Below are 22,118 nucleotides of genomic sequence, written 5' to 3'. Positions count from 1 at the left end.
TTAATATACATTAATGAACAAATATTTATTACGTGCTTACCATGTGCCAGAACCTACGGTGGAGATAATCTTAAAATACACATTTCCTACCACTATTCTTTCAAGCCTCTGGCTTTTAATTAAGCTTGTTACCATTTACAACTACTTACCTATGGGCCTTGGGACTTCATATCAAGCTTGTGCAACCAAAGCAAAATGGATAAATAAATTGGGACTAGGGCTGAAGTGAGACCCCAGATACCATCTTTAATACCCAATATCAACTACTATATACCCCAGAATAGCTTTATTTTTCTTAGTTATTGATTTTGGTAGCAACTTACCTTAATTTGAATTTATAAGATAAATTCACACTAGTAATAAGATCATTTTCAAAAACCTGTTTACATATGAGAGATGCCTCTTAGGATGTTGATGCCAAAAAAATGTGTTTTAGCATCGCCAAAATGCCTTCCAAAAACGGTTTTAAATGCTATCAGTTTGTATTCTTTCACTTGCCTATCACTGGTGCAGTCAGCAAATGTGTACTGAGCATCTCTACGGTAGGAAAAGACAAAGCCGGGGGAGGTACAGATGGGACTCCATTGGAGGCCCTGGTTTAAGAAACATATCATCTGAGTGGCACAGCCAGTTAAGCATCAGACTCTTGGTTTGGCTCAGGTCGTAATCGCAGGGTTGTGAGATTGAGCCCAGCTTCTAGCTCTGCCCTCATCGTGGAGCCTACTTGAGATTCTCTCTCTCCCTCTCCCTCTGCTCCTTCTGCCTTCTCTAAGATAAATAAATCTTAAAAAAAGCAGAAACATGTAATCTGGTGAAAGGTAAGACAGGTGCACAAACAACAGATTCAAATAAGTGTCAGAACATGTGTGTCTGGCCTCCACAGGGAGAGAGGCCTAATTTGTAGAGTCTGGGATGCCTTCATGGAAACCAACCTGGGAGCATGAACTCTTTTTAGACTACTGTGGAGTATTATGTAGCCTTAAAAAGGAACGAAATCCTGATCCATGAATGAACCTTGAAGTGAAATAAACCAGACATAAATTGACACATATGGCATGATTCCACTTACATGAAGTACCCCAAATAGTCAAAGACTTAGAGGCGGAAAGTAGAGCAGTAGTTACCAGGGGTGGGGGAAGGGAGAACGTTTAACAGACACAGTGTCATTTTGGGAATGAGAAAGGTTTAGAGATGGACAGTGGTGATGGTTGCACAGTAATGTGAACGCACTTAGCGCCACTGAACTGGCCACTTAAACATGGTTAAAATTGTAAATTTCCTGTTATGTATATTTTACCACAATTGAAAAAAAAAAAATACTCTTATCAGGCTGAGAAAATGTGGCTCTGATCTCAGGCTTTTCCATTTTTAATAGCGAGGTCAGTGTTCTTTCTGTGCTCCACCTTGCCGGGCTGTGAACCGGGAATGGGCATTTTCAGGTCTTTCAGAGGGAAGGTAAAGAATATTTTGAACCCCTTTGAGTGCGTTGAATCCCTATGTGAATGCAGTCTGGTAATTTTATGCATACTTAAGCAAAAGAGTCCTTGGTCATGCCCCTTCCTTTCTGGAATACCATCAACATAGGAAAAGATTTGCGATAGGGATACCTGAATGAGCAGCCCTGGGCTTTTTTTCTCAATAGGCAGATTCTGAGGTTGCTTCTACACCATATAAATCACCTCAAAGAAAAGAAATATTCCACGCAAATTCTACATGTAGGATTTTCTAGCTACGTGTCCAGGAATGCCGAACCTGGAATGCTGTTGATCACTTTCATTCAGCCATGAGTTGTGAAAATAGAATCAAGCCGAGGGAAGTTTATTTCTGTCCTATTGACCATTTAGAGTACTTGCACACTCTTGCTGCCTTGGGCTGGTCAGCGTTCCAGGGCTACCATGGAGATGCGCCCAGCGAGCACAGGTCCACAAAGTCGGTTTGGGGCGTTCTTTGGGGAGGCCACGGTTAGGAGAGCAGCGCACCCTAGTGGCCAGAGCTCAGACTGGTTCTCAGGAACGTAGCATGTCCTAGGAAGGCAAAACAGAAATGAAAGCATCGCTATTTCATATTCCCCTGCAGAATGTGGACGAAGGAAAATGTAAACCACCAAACCTTTAAAACTGTCCTGCTTGCCTTCTTCTTCTTCAAGAAGACCTGTGTAAATCTGAATAAGCAGGAACTCCGTGGTTTAAAAATAGAGATGTCTTTGCTAAAGATAAGATGTAATGGTGTAGGGGAAAGTTAACACTTCCAAAGGAAACAGGGCCCTCACAAGATTACATTATTTTATTTGAAAAACACAATAGTTGTTACCTAGGGAACAGTGGAAAAAGAAAGCCGTATCTCAAATGACAAATCAGAAACTGGTTTTTTGTTTGTTTTGAATACCAGAGCAGAATACAAACCAGAGAAACTTCCTTCACATTCCTTTGAGGTTGACCATGAAGATGCTGATAAGGATGAAGTAAGTACATTGTCGAAAGAGGCATGTGTAAAACGGGAGGTACTTCGTTCCTGTCTTTCATTAGAGCATTTCGCATTCTGACCAGATGAACATAAAAGCCGCGGTGGTTACTTGTGGAAGGGCTTTTCGTCAAAAGGAGTCACATTTGTTTTGAAATCGAACACGTTTATTAGTTAAGATGAGTCAACGAGAGGAAAAGGAGGTCCGTTTTTAAGTGCGGGGTCTAAGATCTGGGATTCACAGAAGATTGCAGTCATGCCAACGATGCTTCTTCTCCAGGATACCACCTCCCACTCGTCGTCGAAGGGCGGTGGGGGAGCCGGAGGGACCGGAGTTTTCAAGTCTGGCTGGCTCTACAAGGGGAATTTCAACAGCACCGTGAACAATACCGTTACTGTGCGGGTAAGGAGACATCAAGACTTATCTTTGTTTCTGCCACTTTTCTTGACACCCCCTCCTTCGGTCACAGCACCGAGGAGCGTCATTTGCATTGAGTTTATGTTTGGTGTCATACTTAATTTATGAGAAAGGAGGATGTTGATCTCTAGAATGCTGCCCTAGAAAGGTAGTGTTCCTGAAGGAATTAGAAAAATTCTAGTTTCTGTAAGAGCACACTGCAGTTGAAACTACCTCAGTATATCTTTTCTTTTATTTAGTCCTTCAAAAAACGTTACTTCCAGCTGACCCAGTTGCCAGATAACTCCTACATCATGAATTTCTACAAAGATGAAAAAATATCCAAAGAACCCAAAGGCTGCATCTTTTTGGATTCCTGTACAGGTGTGGTACAGGTGAGTGGAAATCCTTCCTCCTCCTTGGGCTTTTTTTTTTTTTCCCCTCTTGAGTTTTTTAATCAAAGAGTACATTCATCCAGTCATCAGTCATTCATTCCATAAGTGTTTATGGAGTATCTGGTATGACCCAAGAACTGTTCTAGACCTTAGGGATTCCGTGGAAAACAAGGGAGCCTCCATTTCTGCTTTCACAAAACTCACTTTCAATAAAGGAAGAAAACCAGAAAATACGCAAAGAAAGAAATCAACAGAATGGAATCAGTTGGTGAAATCTGGAATAAAGAAAATAAATAGGGCTATGGAAGGGAGAAAGACAAATGGTAAGGTCGGAAAGCAATGTTAATGCTCCAGAAGTGAGGAAAAACTTTTGTAAAGAGAAACTATTTGATCCGAAAAGTAAAGAATGAGCAGGGCAGCAAGTGCAAAGATCCTGAGGCAAGAACAAAATGGGTGTATTCAAGGAGAAGGGGAAAATGACCACCTGTGTGACTACAGTGTAGAGAGGCACTGAGCTAAAGAATTCAGTAAGATAATATAGTTCACTCTGCTTCATAAATACTATCTTTATTATTGGGTAATAATGAGAGAGTAAATTTACAGTGTACACATACATCATCTTCCTTCTGAGAGGAGGTTTCCTTCAAAGACAAGGATTACATCGATTCCCAAGAACTCAATTTCAGTAACAACACGCAGTGCTTTTAACAGGCAATGCTGTTCTGCAAGCTCTTGGTCTTCAAACTGTCGTTCTCAGTATTCGATGTGACATTGACCACTGTGGCAAAGGAAAGCAGAATAATTCCATAGACCTCGTTTGGACATCTTGCTTTCATTTATTCTTTTCACTTTGATGAAATAAGTACCCTTATTCCTTCTTACATAAAAATTGAAGCAACCAAATGTTATAGCAAACTCTTTTTAAATTTCACAGAAAGATGCTGGCTCATTGAGCTTGAGGACTGTGTTTCTGGTACCAGGCCACCAGGAACAAATCCTTCTCTTCCCACCAAGCCACAAGCATTCACATAGCATTCACATGTTACGTAGCTGAGATTACATCGTGGATTAATACCAGGGGCGCTTGAATATGCGGATGCGAAATGGAGTTTTCTCCAGTCGCTTAGGACTCGCCTTTGTCTGGATGGTTTATCTGTTGAAATCTGGAATTCCTCCAGAAAGTAATAATGCTGAACTTTAAAAAGGAAAGAATTAATTAAGTGTTGCTGAGCACTGGGTTGGAAGTGAAAGATAATTGCATTTTAACGCAGACGCCAACTTTCCATATGGAAAGGGCAATAAGGGTCTTAATGGAGGGTGGAGATAGTTTTCTATTGTTGATCACAAAGGAAACTCTTTGGCTTTAGAAATATCAAGTAAAACTTTAGCAGGAGGTTAAAGATCAATGATGACATTTTATAGACATTGAACTAAAAAATTTAAATATTTTCTTTTCCATTTTTTGCTTCAAAGCTTGCTCTAGCCAATGCATTATCATCTTTTAGGAAGTATCACTGCAGCCCATGCTGCGTATCAAGCTGCAGAGATACGTATTAATATGACATTGCTTCTTTAAAGAATCCTATAACTCGGTGTTGAGTGCACACCTTAGTGCCTGAATCTGACCTTTCACTACAGGAACTTCTTCTCCACCTTGTCTTAGGCTGTGCTTCAGTCTCTGCTTAAGTGATGCCTTGGAGCTGGAGAGGGTCTTCTAGGAGAAGGCACAGCTTGGGGTTCACACAGGTCAGCATTCAAATCCTGGTTTCACCATTTACTATTGGAGGCTTTGAGTAAGTTACGCAAGCTCTGAGCTCAGGTTCCTCACCAGTAAAAAGGAAAAAGGATCTGAGAGACAATGTGTCTTCAGCCATTCTTCCCTAGTCTTGTAACCAAACTAACGTGATTTCACTCCTTGGCGAGTCACAGGTAGAAACACACCAGGTGAGCTGTCACGCAAAGGAAACTTTATTTGCAGTGAATATGGAGCTCATGGGGAGTAAATTCCAAAGCCATGACTCCCCAGCAAGGGTGAGTAGGTTTCTTTTACTTAAGGTTAGGATGAATATTTAGAAAGGGGAGCCTTGTCAATGTATGCAGAGGCAGGTATAAGGTCGTACATGTGTCTTAAGGAAACATGCCTGTACAGACAATGTATGTTATGTAAATGAGGCGGGGGCTCCTCTTTGGGCAGAGATTGTAATATAATGAGGTAAAGGTAATTGTTGGTTACTCCATGGGTCATTCCATGGTCCATCTGCACAGGGGCGGTTGGGGGTTGAGCTCAAACGGGTCTGGGCATTCTGGGCCCCAGGAGCTCTTCATATGGGCAGTTACTCCTTGAGGAGTAGTCTTGGTTTCCATCATGGGATGCTGTGCTCTTCGGGTCTTTTGCCTGAGTTAAGAGATAAGCTGGAAAGAAGAGCTTAAGAAAAAATGTGGGACAAAAGTCAGTGGGTACAAGCAAGTGAACAGTGAAGGTCAGATCTAGCTGATGATAGATGATAGACAGTCTTTCCATTAAGTACAAAGGTCACAACTTTGAAAGATAGACATTCAACTGTGGAAAGGCTTTCCTGGAAAAACTCAGTTCACCTTCCTGAAATTTTTACCTACATATGCTTATTTATTCATTTGTTTTTTATTCATTCATTCACTCATTCAACAAACTTATTTAGTCCCCATGACATACTAGGAACTGTGCTCGGCATTGGGGACTGCCTGCTGAAGTCATAACCAGAGATGGACACAGCCTCATTCCTAACTATTACACAATGTCACAAAAGCTATAAAGGGCACCTTCTGTTGAATGTTCTAGGAGCCCAGAATAGTGATGAACTCTTCTGGGTCAGCTAGCAGGATTCCCCAAGGCAGATTTTACACATTAAAGCACAAGTGAATAATCCTACTTCATTTTCCAGGAGAGAGCCATTTAAATATTTCAGAACATTTATTACATCTTTTAAAGAGTTCAGCTCTATACCCCCTCATTTCTATTATTTTTTGTCAAGACCTTATAACCCTTTATGTGGAGAGAACCTCCAGCTTCTTGAGATCACTTTGGGAAGATAGACGTCTGAGTTACTTACCTTGTGTCTGGATCCTGGTTTCTACGTATTTGTTTATAGCTGTTTCTGACTTAGGAGGTCTTACAACTGGAAGGAAGATTCTCAATGAGATACTGCAAGTTTAGTCATTGCCTTCCCAAGCTCTCAGGTACAAAATGTCCCCGAAGATGAAACGTATGCACACAAAAACACAGAACAAATGAATAATAGAATGAGTCAGACCTATTTTGTCAAGAATCATTATCCGTTTCCCTTGAATAAAACAAAAAAGAGGAACAAAGACCTTACCTCAGAAGTGATACCTACCATCTGGCATTCTAAGGAAGTCCAAGCTCCTAAGAGTCTTAGTAAACAGCCATTTTCGTTTGCTTCATTCAGACCCGATCTATATCATTGTGTTCTAAGAATAGTCCTTGGAATTCTTAGAAATATATTTCAAGGGTGACATCAAGTAGAGAAAAACTCTCCTACGCAGTAAATTTCTCAGAGATTTTTGGTGATGTTTATGATTGGAAATTTTCTGGATCTTAGTTAAAAAAAAATAACAGTAGTTTTCCACTTTATAATATCATCGAACAGTAACGTTAGATCTGTTTTATCCCCCATGCACTCCCAGTCTGGAGAAGAACTCACAGTTTTTGCTGCCTCTGTTTTGATCTGATAGAAACGGATCGTCGGGCCTGCGTTATCCTATCTTGTTCCTTCAGAGTCTTCTTACTCATTCTTCTACTGGCCCACTCATCCCTCCACTCAAGGTCCTGCTTCTGTGGAAGACAATGAATAGTCCAAGAATCCCATCTGCTAGGTGTCCTACCACAACATTAATAATGACCAATGTCACTTGATGCAGGCTTAAATGGGTTGGAGGGACTAAAAATTGCTTCTTTTGTCCCGGGTGCTGAATCCGCCACCTTGTGGGTATGGGTTCCAAGACAATGGCCTTGAGGCCCCTGGGTGGCTCAGTCAGTTAAGCATCCGATTCTTGGTTTCTGCTCGGGTCATGATCCCAGGGTCAAGAGATCAAGCCCCATATGGGGCTCTGTGCTCTGTGCAGAGTGTGCTTGAGATTCAAGATTCTCTCCCTCGTCTTCCCTTTCTGTCCCTCCCCCAATTCACATGCACATGCACGTTCTCTCTGTCTCTCTGAAATAAATAAATAAATAAAATCTTAAAAAAAAAAAAAAAAAGACAATGATCTCCTGTGCTTAACCGAAGCCTAGAAACTCAAATACATTCTGCAGCTCGGGCATCCCGCCACAGGAGGGAAATAGGGCCACGTGTGAGACACCAGGGAGCAGCTTGGTCTTGTAGATCTGGAGTGTGCTCGCCCACAGGAAAGTAGTCACATTGGGAGGGAAAACGAAGTGTACCTGCCAAGGAAAGCAAGTCTAGACACTACTTATGACCTATAAACTTCCCATTAGCAAACTCTGGCTCTGCAGAATCTGATTTCCAAGGATAACAATTAAAACCATAATGACACTTGTACTTTTCTTCATCTCGTATATCATTTGACAGCAGTTGATGGAACGTGCATGCTTATTGTCCCAGTTTATTAAAATAAAACTCACAGAGCTAGAGTGGCTTTCCCAAATCACAGAGCTAGTAAATGGCAAAATTAGGTTCGAAGTGGAGGAACGTCCAAAACCACAGAAAGATGCCCAAGGAACTGAGTCGGTTATCATACGTCACATGGGCTTGCCTGCATACTTACATCCACGTATCCTGCGTAAGCCACACGAGCAGAAGAAACACCGCAAAGGTATGCTCATGTGGCATTTTTAGCAGTGAGTTTTAGATGCAGGATTTATTTCAGCAAATATACATTGAAAATTTAGCTGTGCAAGGCATTGTGGAAAAGCCAAGTATGAATCAAATGCAGCTGCTGTCTTCAAAGAGCTCCCAGCCTGTGGGAGGATGCACAGAAAAAAACAAAGAAACAAATACAGCACAGGCAGATAAAATGAATGACACATCTCAAACAATAGATTCTGATAACATATGCAAGAATAAAATCACATTTATCATGGCATGAGGCTTTATTACATTATACATACAGTCATATACATATATGTCATGTATGCTCTATTTCTGCTTATTTGTTTACTGATGCTCCATTACACTGGAATGTAAGTTCAGTGAGGGCAGGAATTTTTTTTAATGCTGTGTCCCTGGCACATAGAAGGTGCCTAGTGCATTTTTGTTGAATGAAATGAATAAATAAACATGCAGACAATGGAAAGGATTCTATAAATGGTAGCCACTAACCCCAGTAACCTGGATATGACATTGTGTGTTTCTTTTTAAAACCCTTCTTTTGTTCCTGCAAAATTCTGCAGAAGTTGCTGGTAACACATTGGAACAATTTAGCACAATGGGGTATTTTGTTTGGGTAACTTCCTCTGACATTTGGTTCTCCATTGGCTTTGGTGGCTTTGCTGGAGTATCTATTCCGGAACCTTTCCCGATGAATATTGCAGAAACAGACCGGTGTGCTACCACTCATGAGACACATCAGGTGGTGTTAGGGCATATTCGCAGTTATCTGTTCTTTCTGAAGCCGTGTAAATGGACTGTGGTGGGCTGGAGTAGACAGAGTAGTTGCATCTGCCACAAAGGACACTGTTTTCAGGGAAACAGGAAAATTGGGGGAACAACAAAAAAAAATGACTATTTCTTGATTACCACTGTAATGACGTAACAATTGCATTTTGAAATATTAAAATGTCCCATGGATTTTTCTATTTTTGTCCTTTCTTTTTTGTTATTTTATATGCCATTATCTTAGAGATCACAGAGTGAGATAGAAAACCACTTAGGGCATCGTAATCTTTCCCAGCGTAAGCTTGTCTACACTGCAAGTAAGTAGTTTGATGTTGTTCCAATAGAAAAAGATGATTTGGTTTTTGAGAAGCTGCAAATGGAATATTTATTTCACTGATAAATACCCCTTTTTGAGAAACAAGGGCTTGTTAGACTTTGCTCGTATTTTTACAAAATATTTTTAAAAATATTGTTGAAGTCGGCAACTACATTCAATTCATTGCCATTTAGAAAATCAAGTTTTGTCCATGTTTTGTCATGTTTTCTATCTAGAATTCTTTTAGTTCCTTGTCATCTGCATCTGAAAGCAGGTTGCAGCTAGATCTGCTTTTAATTAATATAATTAATATAAACATTTTACATAGTTTTGCATCTCCCTGTCCATATTACTTACAGCGTGAAATTAAACAGATTCTTTCATTTGTTTGTTTTCAAGACAACGCTGAGATTTGTTTGCATTTTGCTGTACTCAGATACTTAGCAATATTCTAACCAAAGCTATGCCCTGAACTCAGAGCATTTCGAATTCTTTCCTCTGTCTGTTTCTGTTCCTGTTGTTTTGTAAAGGAAAACTGTGTCTCCTTGTATACCTGCTCTCCGCCAAGTTGTCTTTGCCCTTAGACCCTCTGTGTCAGTGCAAGATACACTGGCTTTATGGACCTCCTTCATCAGAACCCCCAGAGGGAGTCTGCCCACACCTCCTGCAGAGATCAGAGCTTCTAAGAATTTGCATTCTTAAAGAATCCGTCTAGCTGTTTGCTTTTTGCACATTAAACTTTGGGGCCATAGCTGCCTTTCTGGCACCCCCCACTGTGTTTATACTACAGCCACAATGGTCTCAAAATGCAGCTCTGGCCTTTTATTAGTCAATGTCCGTCTGTCCTCCACAGGTCCTGAGAGAATAGTGGTATTCTCATGTTGCAGTGGAATTCCCATCTGCAAGATTTTTTTATACCTTTATTTTATGCCTCACCTTCAACATGTTGGCATATCTTCCAATTTCACATTTGCCTGATTCACTGATTAATGCCTGTCTCCCCTGTTCTGGCAGGGCAGAGACTGTGTCTGTTTTTGCCCAGCACAACACGTGAACACAATAGACACCACTTTATGAATGAATGCTGTCACTGCGCTGAGCACTGAGGATAACCAGCCAGCCTCTGCCCTTCTCCAGCTCATAGACTATGAAAAGAGCCAGCCAGTGAGTGAGTCATTAAACGGCAAAGAAATAATAATACTTGACGATAATACAAAAGTATGGGCTGGAGCCAAGAGTTTGTCCTTGGAAGAATCTAGAAAGCGGCATTTAAGCTATGAAGTTCTATAGTGAGAATCACTGCTATTTTTTTAGCTAATTCTTTCTCCTTCAGTGCCTGAATTTTATTTTTTCTTGAGGCATATGTGTTCCCCCTGTTTATTCTCAGCACTGAGAGAATGCATGACATCCCAGGCCATGACCATCCCTTTGGTATGGGACTGTGCCAAGGAGGGGGCAAGGAAGGAGAAGAGCATCTTTGCTCCTGGGTGACCTCAGTGGGTGTTAGAGTACATAGAGGTCATTTCCCTTCTCTGCCACTTGCTACCTGCGGAATCCCAAACACATTTTAATTTATCTCCCCAAGCCTCCATGTCATTATATGTTAAATGTAATAATACAATTTGTCTCACAGAGTTGTTGTGGGATTAAGTGGAATAATGGCTGTGAATGCTCAGCATGGTACCTGGCTTCCAGATGACAAGTGTTTAGTAAGTGTCATATTTGTGGTAGTGATCATAATACTGTGGAAGTGGAAAGGAACAATCTATTTTAGGATAGTCTCTGAGAACATCACAAAGAAGATATTAACAGGAGGATATTAAAAATTATTTTTTTCTTGCCACCAAGAATAGCAATCCCATTGTCAAAAAGAATTTCATACTTTGATATTTAGCCACAATCTCACACTATAGTGATACTCTCATCTTACAGTTCTTTTCCTATTTATGTTTTACTTGGTTATCTTAAGTACATAGGCTTCGCTCAGTTATAATTGGGTGCCCTGATGGCTTCCTAGCAGTATGGTTAAGAGTTGATTACCTGTATCAGAGCTACCCGAGAGTGAATTAGAGCTGGAATATAGAAGTGCCCTGATAATATGCTCTTGTATTGCCTCCACTCTCAGTGGGCTTCTCCCCTATTGGAATAGTTGACTCTTTCGATGGATTTCAACTTGGATATCCCTTCTATGGAAGACCAGTCTGAAGTAGCTACTCAGACCCTGAGTCCATATTCATTCTCTGCATAGCACAAAATCTGTTTTCCAGTAGTTTGTTTATTCCTTCAGTCTTCTGTTCATTCACTATTCCCTACAAATGTCAGTTCCCTAAGAATAGGAACCAAACCTATTCCCTTATAAAAGGTGACTGTTTTGAACCCACTGGTCCTGAGCCCTTCTGTGCACAGTGCAGGGCATAATGGTGAGTAGAACAGGCCCAGTCCTCCTAGAGGCGGCCATGAGGGAGACACATGTTGGTCAAAGCAAACAAATGAAAATGAATAAGTATATCATTTCAAACTGTGGCAAGTGCCCTGAAAGACAATAACCTTGTCCTAATTGAGGAATTGGGGAAGGTTTACTTGAGCAAGTATAACTTCAGTTGAGATCTGAAGAGTGACGACGAGTCCCCTAAGTAGATGGGGGCAAACATGGTGCTGATTGTGTGCAAGCAAGTGCTTGGGGGAGGGGCCGCTTTAGGCCTTGTGACAGCAACACAGCTTGTGATGGGAGCACATTCAGGAATGAGAACAAAGTCTTATGGGTTTAGCCCAAAAGGCAAAGAAGAGATGTGAGGTTAGAGAAAAATCTGGAGGTTGATGGAAAAGCCAGAGCCACAGAGGTGGCTGCCCTGCCATGTGGATGTAATGTTCTTTAAAGCCATTGGACCAGATGAGAGAAAAAGGAGTCTAAGGCAGAGCCAAGGTTAGCATTAGAGGTCACCAAGATAAGGAAGAGCCAGTAGAGATGACTGAAAAGTGGTGGCCAATGAAGAAGAAAGAAAACCAGAATCGAGTGTGATCATGGAAACCAGACACAGATGGATTTCACGGAGGAGTAAGTGGCCACCATGTTAATTCCACTGAAAAGTCAAGGAAGAAACAAAGAAGAAAACGTCCCTTGGATAAAAGAGCAGCATAGAGTTTGTTAGTGACCATGACAAGTGTTGCCCTGGGGTGTGACAGGGCCAGAAACCCAACTGGAGTGACTAGTGGACAGAACGCAGGATGAGAAAGTGAAGGTAGCGACTCAAATGAACTATCTGAAGAAGTTTAGAGTATATTCGCACAGGTACCTGAAGACGAAATCTTTGAGCCACCATGCTCCTCCAATCAACAAAAACCTACATAAAATATCAGTTCGTACAAAAAGCCTTGAAAGAAACCAAACAGAACAATTTGTACCCATCCAAAGTTTTCTCTTGTTTGGACCGATCTTTATGTCACTCTCCTGTATGGAAACACTTTGGGAGCGCAAGCAACCCCATAGAAAATGTCTCTCGCTCTCTAAGACTTATTATCGGATGTTTTTTTCTTTCTTTCATTCTTTTTATACCCCAGAATAACAGACTAAGAAAATATGCCTTTGAATTGAAAATGAATGACCTAACCTACTTTGTGCTGGCGGCGGAAACAGAGTCAGATATGGATGAATGGATCCACACCCTCAACCGCATCCTGCAGATCAGTCCCGAGGGGCCCTCCCAGGGGAGGAGGAGCACGGAGCTGGCAGATCTGGGGCTGGGTGAGAGCGCGCATGCCCACTTCCCTTCCTTTGCCAAGTGTGACCTCTGTACTGGGTCCATTTAAACTCCTAGCAACTATGGTAGCTGCCAGGTCTGGCTCATCCATCCCTGAGCTATTTGCTCCAGAAAATCACCCCTAAATCTTGACTTTCACTGAACAGTGAGGGTTGCCACACATAGGTATGATTTTGAGTTTACTGGCAATGATTTGAGGATGGAAGTCATTTGTCAGCAGTACTAAAAATGTACCCATGTAGGATGGGAGGTTACCTTAGATGGGGTAGTTGTGTTTCATAGTCTTTAATTTAATTTAATTAATTAAGGTGGTATTATATAAAGAAAAATATGCATTACTTCCTTGTAGTTGAAAGATACCTTTCAAAAAAAAGAGGAAGGAAGATACCTTTCATGTATGCTTTCTGGCCATACTGAGATCAGCTTATACGTGAAAGTTCCATAAATTTTGCACAATATTCAAGATCACTATAAGATAAAAAATTTTCCTTTTTCCCATCCTATTACCTCATGTGATTCTAATTCATTCTAGGCAAAGAGAAGAGAGCAAGAGAGAGGAAAGGACAGATGATGAGAAAGGTAGAAAAACAGGTCTATAACCATGACATAGACATGTGACATGTGAAAGATGTTCAGAGTTGGTGGCCCCTCCCAAAGGAAAACTATTTTAAGACCTTTTACCCAGCACCATGGGACATTAGAAACCAGAGTCTCTAAATTCTAGTAGTCCAAATATCATATGCCATCAAGTGAAAAGAGGCATGGGATCATGAGGAAGAAAACTGTGGTTGACTTAACTACTATATACCATGGTAGGTGTTTTACATTCATGATCTACTTAATAATGATCAATGCGCACATTAATGTTTACAGAGTTTTAGAGAGTTTAACTAACTGAGGCTAGAATGCGGGTTTGAAATTGATGGCCTGAGAGGCAGAATTATCAAAAATATATTCACATGTAAGAAAAGTTTAGTATGTGTTGATGAATTAAGTCATGACAACCCCAGGTATAAAGGTAGTATTAGAAGGGTCAAGAGTTCTTATGAGCTCAGGATGGTGTCATGGATGGAATCCCAAAATGACCATTAGGAGGTCTGATTTCCAGGCCCAGATCTTATAACAACGTGGAGTCCTAGAGCCAGGGTACAATGAGTGTATCTACTCGCCAATATCCACCCTGCATCCATTTTTGATATGTCACAGCCTAGAGAAATGTGTGATTTCTAAGTATTTCTTGGTAATCTCTCTTGGTGTATCTTTTCAAGATTCGCTGGATAATTCTATGACTTGTGAATGCACGCCAGAGGAAACAGAGTCTTCAGAGAACAGCCTACACCCAGACTTCGCAAAAGTAATAAAACTGACATTTTGCTATGCAAATAAATTTGAATTACTTATTAGTTATTACTTTCATGGAAAAGATGGAAATGCTGTATTTTAAGATTTAGACTAAGATAAACAGCACTTAAAAATAAAAGCATGTTTTGATAAGATTTGCTGAGTGTTCATGGAGGATATTAAAACAGCGATAATACTAAGGAGTAACTTCTTGGCCATGTGGATGGGGCCGGGCTGTAAGTATCTGGATACTTCGCTACCAAGAGCTAACACAGTTTTCTCTGTAGTACCTCACAGAAACTGAAGAGACTGTCAAAACAACTCGAAATATGGAGAGGCTAAATCTGTTCTCGCTGGATCCAGACATAGACGTAAGTCGGAATTCTTTCTAAGCAGACGTGAACTTGATCCACACAATTGCGGTTTATGATTTAAAATTCCTTTTTTTTAGGATGGGTGTTTGTTGTGAATGGCTTTCAACATTTTTTTTTTTAGACCTTGAAACTTCAGAAAAAGGACCTTTTAGAACTTGATTCTGTGATCAAACCGTTTGAAGAAAAAGCTGCCAAGAGAATCATAATCATTTGTAAAGCTCTCAACTTAAATCTTCAGGGATGTGTTACGGAGAATGAGAATGATCCGATAACGAATGTAAGTTTCGCTTTGTTATATCCTATACAGATCAGCCAACATCACATCCCCCTCTGGCCAAAATCTTTTCTTTTTTTTTAAAAAAAATTTTTTTTTTTATGATTTTATTTATTTATTTGACAGATAGAGACAGCCAGCGAGAGAGGGAACACAAGCAGGGGGAGTGGGAGAGGAAGAAGCAGGCCCATAGCAGAGGAGCCTGATGTGGGGCTCGATCCCAGAACGCCGGGATCACGCCCTGAGCCGAAGGCAGACGCTTAACCGCTGTGCCACCCAGGCGCCCCTGGCCAAAATCTTTTCTATTGCTGATCATTCCAGGCACTGAGTTCACACCTTCTAGTCTCCGAGGGAGTATGAATGACAACATTTTCCACATCACAAAAATGCACAGGTTCTGAAGTGGAATGGTGAATATATTGCCATAAAACATTCCTCTTACCTTAAAGAAGAAGCATCAAAGGGACTCTATTCGAGGGTCCTTTCCATTAAATCACACAGTGGTTCACAGTTTCCCGAGATATGGTTTGTGTCTTATTGATGGTACTTGAGATGGCTTTTATTTTTTTTTTTTTAATTAATTTTATTTTATTATATTATGTTAATCACCATACAGTACATCCCCTGATTCTGATGTAAAGTTTGATGCTTCATTAGTTGCGTATAACACCCAGTGCACCATGCAATACGTGCCCTCCTTACTACCCATCACCAGTCTATCCCTTTCCCCCACCCCCTCTCCTCTGAAGTCTTCAGTTTGTTTCTCATAGTCCATAGTCTTTGAGATGGCTTTTAAATCAAGTTTCTTATTTTAGTATTTATATGTTTATTTGAATGTACATTAAAGACTAGGTTTTGTTAAATTTTTTATTATGTTGTGTTAGTCATCATACAGTACCTCATTAGTTTTTGATGTAGGGTTCCATGATTCATTGTTTGCCTGTAACACCCAGTGTTCCATGCAATACATGCCCTCGTTAATACCCATCACCAGTCTATCCCAATCCTTCACCTCCCTCTTTTTTGAAGCCCTCAGTTTGTTTCCCAGAGTCCATAGTCTCTCGTGGTTCATTCCCGCTTCTGTTTACCCCCTTCATTCTTTCCTTCTCCTACCTATCTTCCTGCTTTTTCTTATGTTCCACAAATGAGTGAAGCCATATGATAATTGTCTTTCTCTGCTTGACTTGTTTCACTTAGCATTATCTCCTCCAGTCCCGTCCATGTTGCTGCAAATGTTGGGTAATCGTTCTTTCTGATGGCTGAGTAATATTCCATTGTATCTATGGACCACATCTCCTTAATCCAGTCATCTGTTGAAGGGCATCTTGGCTCCTTCCACAATTTAGCTATTGTGGACAATGCTGCTATGAACATTGGGGTGCATATGGCCCTTCTCTTCACTACATCTGTATCTTTGGGGTAAATACCTCGTAGTGCAATGGCTGGGTCATAGGGTAGCTCTATTTTTAACTTTTTGAGGGACCTCCACACTGTTTTCCAAAGTGGCTATACCAACTTGCATTCCCACCAACAATGTAAGAGGGTTCCCCTTTCTCCACATGCTCTCCAACATTTGTGGTTTCTTGCCTTGTCCATTTTTATCATTCTAACTGGTGTAAGGTGGTATCTCAGTGTGGTTTTGATTTGAATTTCCCTGATGGCTAATGATTTTGAACATTTTTTCATGTGTCTGTTAGCCATTTGTATGTCTTCATTGGAAAAGTGTCTGTTCACATCTTCTGCCCATTTTTGATTTGATTATTTGTTTCTTGTGTATTGAGTTTGAGAAGTTCTTTGTAGATCTTGGATATAAGTCTTTTATCTGTAGTGACATTTGCAAATATCTTCTCCCATTCTGTGGGCTGCCTCTTTGTTTTGTTGACTGCTGTGCAGAAACTTTTTATCTTTATGAAGTCCCACAAGTTAACTTCAGAACATTTTTTCTTTTATTTCTCTTGCCTTTGGAGATGTGTCATGAAAGAAATTGCTGTGGCCGATGTCAAAGAGGTTACAGCCTATGTTCTCCTCTATAATTTTATTTTAAAGATTTTATTTATTTATGTGACAGAGAGACAGCCAGCGAGACAGGGAACACAACAGGGGAGTGGGAGAGGAAGAAGCAGTCTCCCAGCGGAGGAGCCTGATGTGGGACTCGATCCCGGAAAACTGGGATCACGCCCTGAGCCGAAGGCAGACGCTTAACGACTGCGCTACCCAGGCGCCCCATCTCCTCTGTGATTTTGATGGATTCCTGTCTCACATTGAGGTCTTTCATCCATTTGGAGTTTATCTTTGTGTATGGTGTAAGAGAGTGGTCAGGTTTCATTCTTTTGCATATAACTGTCCAATTTTCCCAGCACCATTTATTGAAGAGACTGTCTTTTTTCCACTGGGTGTTTTTTCCTGCTTTGTCAAAGATTAGTTGACCATAGAGCCAAGGATCCATTTCTGGGTTCTCTATTCTGTTCCACTGGTCTATGTGTCTATTTTTGTGCCAGTATCATGCTGTCTTCATGATCACAGCTTTGTAGTATAGCTTGAAATCAGGCAACGTGATGCCCCCAGCTTTGTTTTTCCTTTTCAACATTTCCTTGGAGATTTGGGGTCTTTTCTGGTTCCACACAAATTTTAGGATTGTTTGTTTCAGCTCTTTGAAAAATGTCATTGGTATTTTGATAGGGATGGCATTGAAAGTGTAGATTGCTCTGGGTAGCATAGACATTTTAACTACGTTTATTCTTCCGATCCATGATCATGGAATGTTTTTCCATCTTTTTGTGTCTTCTTCAATGTCTTTCATCCGTGTTCTGTAGTCTCAGAATATAGATCCTTTACCTCTCTGGTTAAGTTAATACTGAGATATTGTATGATTTTTGGTGTTATTGTAAATGGAATCAATTCCCTAATTTCTCTTTCTTCAGTCTCGTTGTTCATGTATAGAAATGCAACTGATTTCTGAGCATTGATTTTGTATCCTGCCACATTACTCAATTGTTCTATGAGTTTTAGTAATTTGGGGGTAGAGTCTTTTGGGTTTTCCGTATAGAGTATCATGTCATCTGCGAAGAGAGAGAGTTTGACTTCTTCTTTGCCGATTTAAATACCTTTTATTCATTTTTGTTGTCTGATTGCTGTTGAAAGGACTTCTAGTACTATGTTGTACAATATGGTGAGAGTGGGCACTTGTCGTGTTCCTGATCTTAAGGGAAAGGCTTTCAGCTTTTCCCCATTGAGAATGATATTCGCTGTAGGCTTTTCATGATATTGAGGAATGTACCCTCTATCCCTATACTCTGAGGGGTTTTAATCAGGAAAGGATGTTGTATTTTGTCAAATGCTTTTTCTGCATCAATTGAAAGGATCATATGGTTTTTGACTCTTCTCTTGTTAATGTGATCTATCACACTGATTGATTTGTGAATGTTGAACTACCCTTGCATCCCAGGGATGAATCCCACTTGGTCTTGATGGATAATCCTTTTAATGTAATGTTGGATCCTATTAGCTAGGATCTTGTTGAGAATTTTGGCGTCCATATTCATCAGGGATATTGGTCTGTAATTCTCCTTTTTGATGGAGTCTTTGCCTGGTTTGGGGATCAAGGTAATACCGGCCTCATAGAATGAGTTTGGTAGTTTTCCTTCTGTTTCTATTTTTTGAAACATCTTCAGGAGAATAGGTATTATTTCTTCTTTGAATGTTTGGTAGAATTCCCCAGGGAATCCATCAGGCCCTGGACTATTGTTTTTGGGGAGGTTTTTGATCACTGCTTCAATCCCTTCATAATTAATCGGTCTGTTTAAATAATCAATTTCTTCCTGTTTCAGACTTGGTAGTTTATAGGTTTCCAGGAAGGCATCCATTTCTTCCAGGTTGTTTAATTTATTGCCATATAGTTGTTGATAATAGTTTCTAATGATTGTTTCTATTTCCTTGGTGATCCCTCCCCTTTCATTCATAATTTTATTAATTTGGGTCCTTTCTCTATTCTTTTGTATAAGTCTGGCTAGTGGCTTATTGATCTTATTTATCATTAAAGACTAGTTTAAACCAACAAGGTAATGCGGTGATTTCATACCCATTACTGCTGCAGACCAGGCTACATAGTGAATCAAGTAAAACAATATTAGATAAAACTTAAGTAATAGTAGAGATGGTATATGGAAATGGGAGGAAAAAGGTGCTTCGCTGATATTTGGGAACCACCACAGTGCTCATTACATCAACACAGATTCCTTTTCCTACTAAGTGAGCTGTCGAGAGTTCTGAGGAGTCTAGGGGACAGTTCTATACCAGTCGTAGATGCATTTGTGGGTAGGAGGCATTTTGTAAGCATAAACATTATTAAAAGTTGAACTATAAAGAAGAAAATTGGGGCACCTGGGTGGCTCAGTTGGTTAAGTGTCTGATTCTTGGTTTCAACTCAGGTTGTGATCTCAGGGTCGTGATCTCAAGGTCATGAGATGGAGCCCCGCATCAGGCTCCACACTAAGCAAGGTGTCTGCTTAGGGATTCTCTCCTTCTTCTTCTGCCCTGCCCCTGCTCACATGCACGTGTTCTTTCTCTCGCTCTCTCTCTCAAATAAATAAATAAATCTTGAAAAAAGAAGAAGAAAATAAAAATCACACTTAATCCTACTATCAGTAAAAATCAGTGCTATTTATTGGCATGTTCCCTTTCATTATTTTTTAATGCATTCCACTCTAATTTTTAATAAATCATCCCTTACTTGTCATCTTTTGCCTTAAGGAAAAAAACTTATTTCTAGATCCATGATATAAGCTACATTTGCTTTTAGAAGACAGAACAGTATTAAGGGTTCTTTACAAACTGAGCACATGCAATCCCGTGCACATCTCTGTGATGTAGGAGGCTTGTTATTTGTGACAGTGAGTGGCTGGCAGGAGCGATGGACTCTTCCAGAAGACTTTCATACCTCCTGCCCTTGGGTCTGTAGGCACCACATCGATCCTCTGAGCCGCCTTTCCCCTATAGTAGCGGGATAATGGTACATGCTATGACCTCAGTTTTAGTGAGGAGAACCAAGGGACCTGTGCCTCTCATGGGTCAGAATGCCTGACCTTCTCCTCAACGAGTCCTGCCATACTGGGCAAGTGGCTTGCCCTCACCCTCCTCTTCTGTAAACAGGATAGTAATAGCAGTAACTATTTCAGATGATTTTTGTGAGAATTAAATGAAGTAACATATGGAAAGAACTTAGATAATGCTTGGTGCACAGTAAGCAATGATTACCGATTAACTGTTATTTCAATATGTGGGAAATGACTTTAAAATTTGTGACTACTACGCAGCCAATATATTGGTGTTTTCAGTGTTGCGTGTGAGAATCTGTTGACAGGTAAGCTAAAATCGAAAGGGGACACCAGTAAGAATCTTCCCCCCGCATGAAACTTTCTCCTATTTTATAACTGTAATTGTGCACTAGGTGTGTGAGTAAGTATGATCACGCTGGAGGTCACGTTTATTCATTTCGCAGCCAATACTTAATCAGTGCACCCCCGGGAGCCAAACTTGATCTAGGTACTGGGGGAACAGTGGGGAATAAGATAACAAGCCCCCTGCCCTCTTGAAGTTTGAGTCTCTTTGGAAAGAACAAAAAGTACATTAAAAAAAAAAAGACAAGTAAATTAACACGATAATCATACCTCGTTCAGAATTCTTTAAAATGAGTCAGTGTGACAGATGTGATACAGAGGAACTGGGAGACAGGTTCTTCTGGGGGAGAGAGGAGGCCTCTCTCAGGAGGTGACAGTTGAATAGAGACCTAAAGGGTGAGAAGGATAAAAGGTCAGGTCAAGGGAAAATATTCTAGGCAGAAGAAAGAGCAGGTGGGAATACCCCAAAACAACTAAGTCATAGCAAGTTCTAGAAACAGGAAGCAAGTATGGAGGGGAAGGGCAGACCTAGACGATATGGGAGGAAAAGTACGAGGTAAAATAATGTAAGGTACAGGCTGCAGTGAAGAGTTTGGATTTTTCCTGAGTGGAGGAGTGGTTTAAAACACTTTCAAATGGTGTGGTTCAATTTCTGTTTTTTGAAGATCCCATCAGGGAAAAAAAAATGGATTGGAGGAAACAAGAGTTCACCAGGGAGAGTCGATAGGAGGCTACCATCATAGTTCATTGCACTGTTTAGACTAGCACTGGCAAGGAAGAAGGAGAGAAATGAATGGATTTGACTGACATTGGGTAAATTGAATGGACAGGTTTCTCTGATCCATTGGATATACAGGATAAGGGGAGGGAATATTTCAAGGATGAGTCTCTGGTTTTTGCTTTGAACACTTCTCTGCATGCCAAGGCCATTTACTAAGAATACAAGACTAGATGAAGAGCAGATTTGGGGGATATCGGCCAAGAATTCTATTATGGGCATGTTAAGTTCGATAGGCCTACTAGATATCCAGAGATGTCTACGGGGCAGATTCCAATACAAGTCTGGAACTTGAGGGAGTGGCAGTGAATGAGACATAGACTTAGAAGTCTGGGCCAGACGGTGACCTGGAGGGACATATTTGGGAATTTCTGTATGCATAGAAAAAGGACCAGAAAACAAATATTCGACAGATGAATAGAGGAGTGACCAAAGAGGTATAAGAAGGTATGGCCATTGTTGGGGCACCTGGGTGGCACAGTCCTTAAGCGTCTGCCTTCGGCTCAGGGCGTGATCCTGGTGCTCTGGGATCGAGCCCCACATCAGGCTCCGCCACTGTGAGCCTGCTTCTTCCTCTTCCACTCCCCTTGCTTATGTTCACACTCTCGCTGGCTGTCTCTCTCTGTCAAATAAATAAATAAAATCTTTAAAAAAAAAAAAAAAGAAGGTATGGCCATTGAAATAGAGATAAACCAGAAAAGAGTGGGTCCTAATGCCAAGAAAGAATGTGTCAGCTGTGTGGAATGGGCTGAGGAGCTGAGAGCAACAGCAAGCCAGGGAAGAGCCCAGCAGCTGTGGCCACATGGAGGATGCGGGGGACTAGAGCAGGAGAAATTTCCATGGAGCAAAAGGGTTAGGAACATACTTTCATTCAGGATTAAAATTTTAAAAACAAAAGAAAACAAAACAGAAAAGACTAGAAACTTGCTTCTTGAAACTACTTGGATATATCAGGAAAATGTAACCCAAATCCTACTGGCACTTAACCATCCTGTTAAATAATAATTAATTTTTTTT

At 40.7% G+C, this 22,118-nt stretch overlaps 1 protein-coding gene and 1 long non-coding RNA gene across 7 annotated transcripts in view; one reads left to right on the top strand and one right to left on the bottom strand.

Annotated features, from left to right (window-relative positions):
• The window catches only part of DOCK10 (dedicator of cytokinesis 10), a 240,246-nt gene that overhangs the window by 124,893 nt on the left and 93,235 nt on the right, over window positions 1-22,118 (top strand). For all 6 annotated transcript variants that reach the window (XM_019798992.2, XM_011224086.3, XM_034655274.1 and 3 more), the window contains 7 exons: window positions 2,389-2,461; window positions 2,741-2,863; window positions 3,118-3,252; window positions 12,739-12,922; window positions 14,207-14,292; window positions 14,567-14,650; window positions 14,775-14,930. In XM_019798992.2, coding sequence (XP_019654551.2) covers window positions 2,389-2,461; window positions 2,741-2,863; window positions 3,118-3,252; window positions 12,739-12,922; window positions 14,207-14,292; window positions 14,567-14,650; window positions 14,775-14,930 — 841 coding nt within the window. The remainder of the gene's footprint in view (window positions 1-2,388; window positions 2,462-2,740; window positions 2,864-3,117; window positions 3,253-12,738; window positions 12,923-14,206; window positions 14,293-14,566; window positions 14,651-14,774; window positions 14,931-22,118) is intronic.
• LOC117801145 lies at window positions 5,242-6,915 on the bottom strand. Its single transcript, XR_004623649.1, has 3 exons — window positions 6,627-6,915; window positions 6,342-6,463; window positions 5,242-5,677 (listed from the first exon to the last, which is right to left on the bottom strand). It is a non-coding gene; the product is annotated as an uncharacterized LOC117801145 (long non-coding RNA).

Source organism: Ailuropoda melanoleuca, chromosome 2, assembly GCF_002007445.2.
Source record: "Ailuropoda melanoleuca isolate Jingjing chromosome 2, ASM200744v2, whole genome shotgun sequence".
NCBI classification, from domain to species: domain Eukaryota; kingdom Metazoa; phylum Chordata; class Mammalia; order Carnivora; family Ursidae; genus Ailuropoda; species Ailuropoda melanoleuca.
This window is presented reverse-complemented; position numbering and strand designations above follow the sequence as displayed.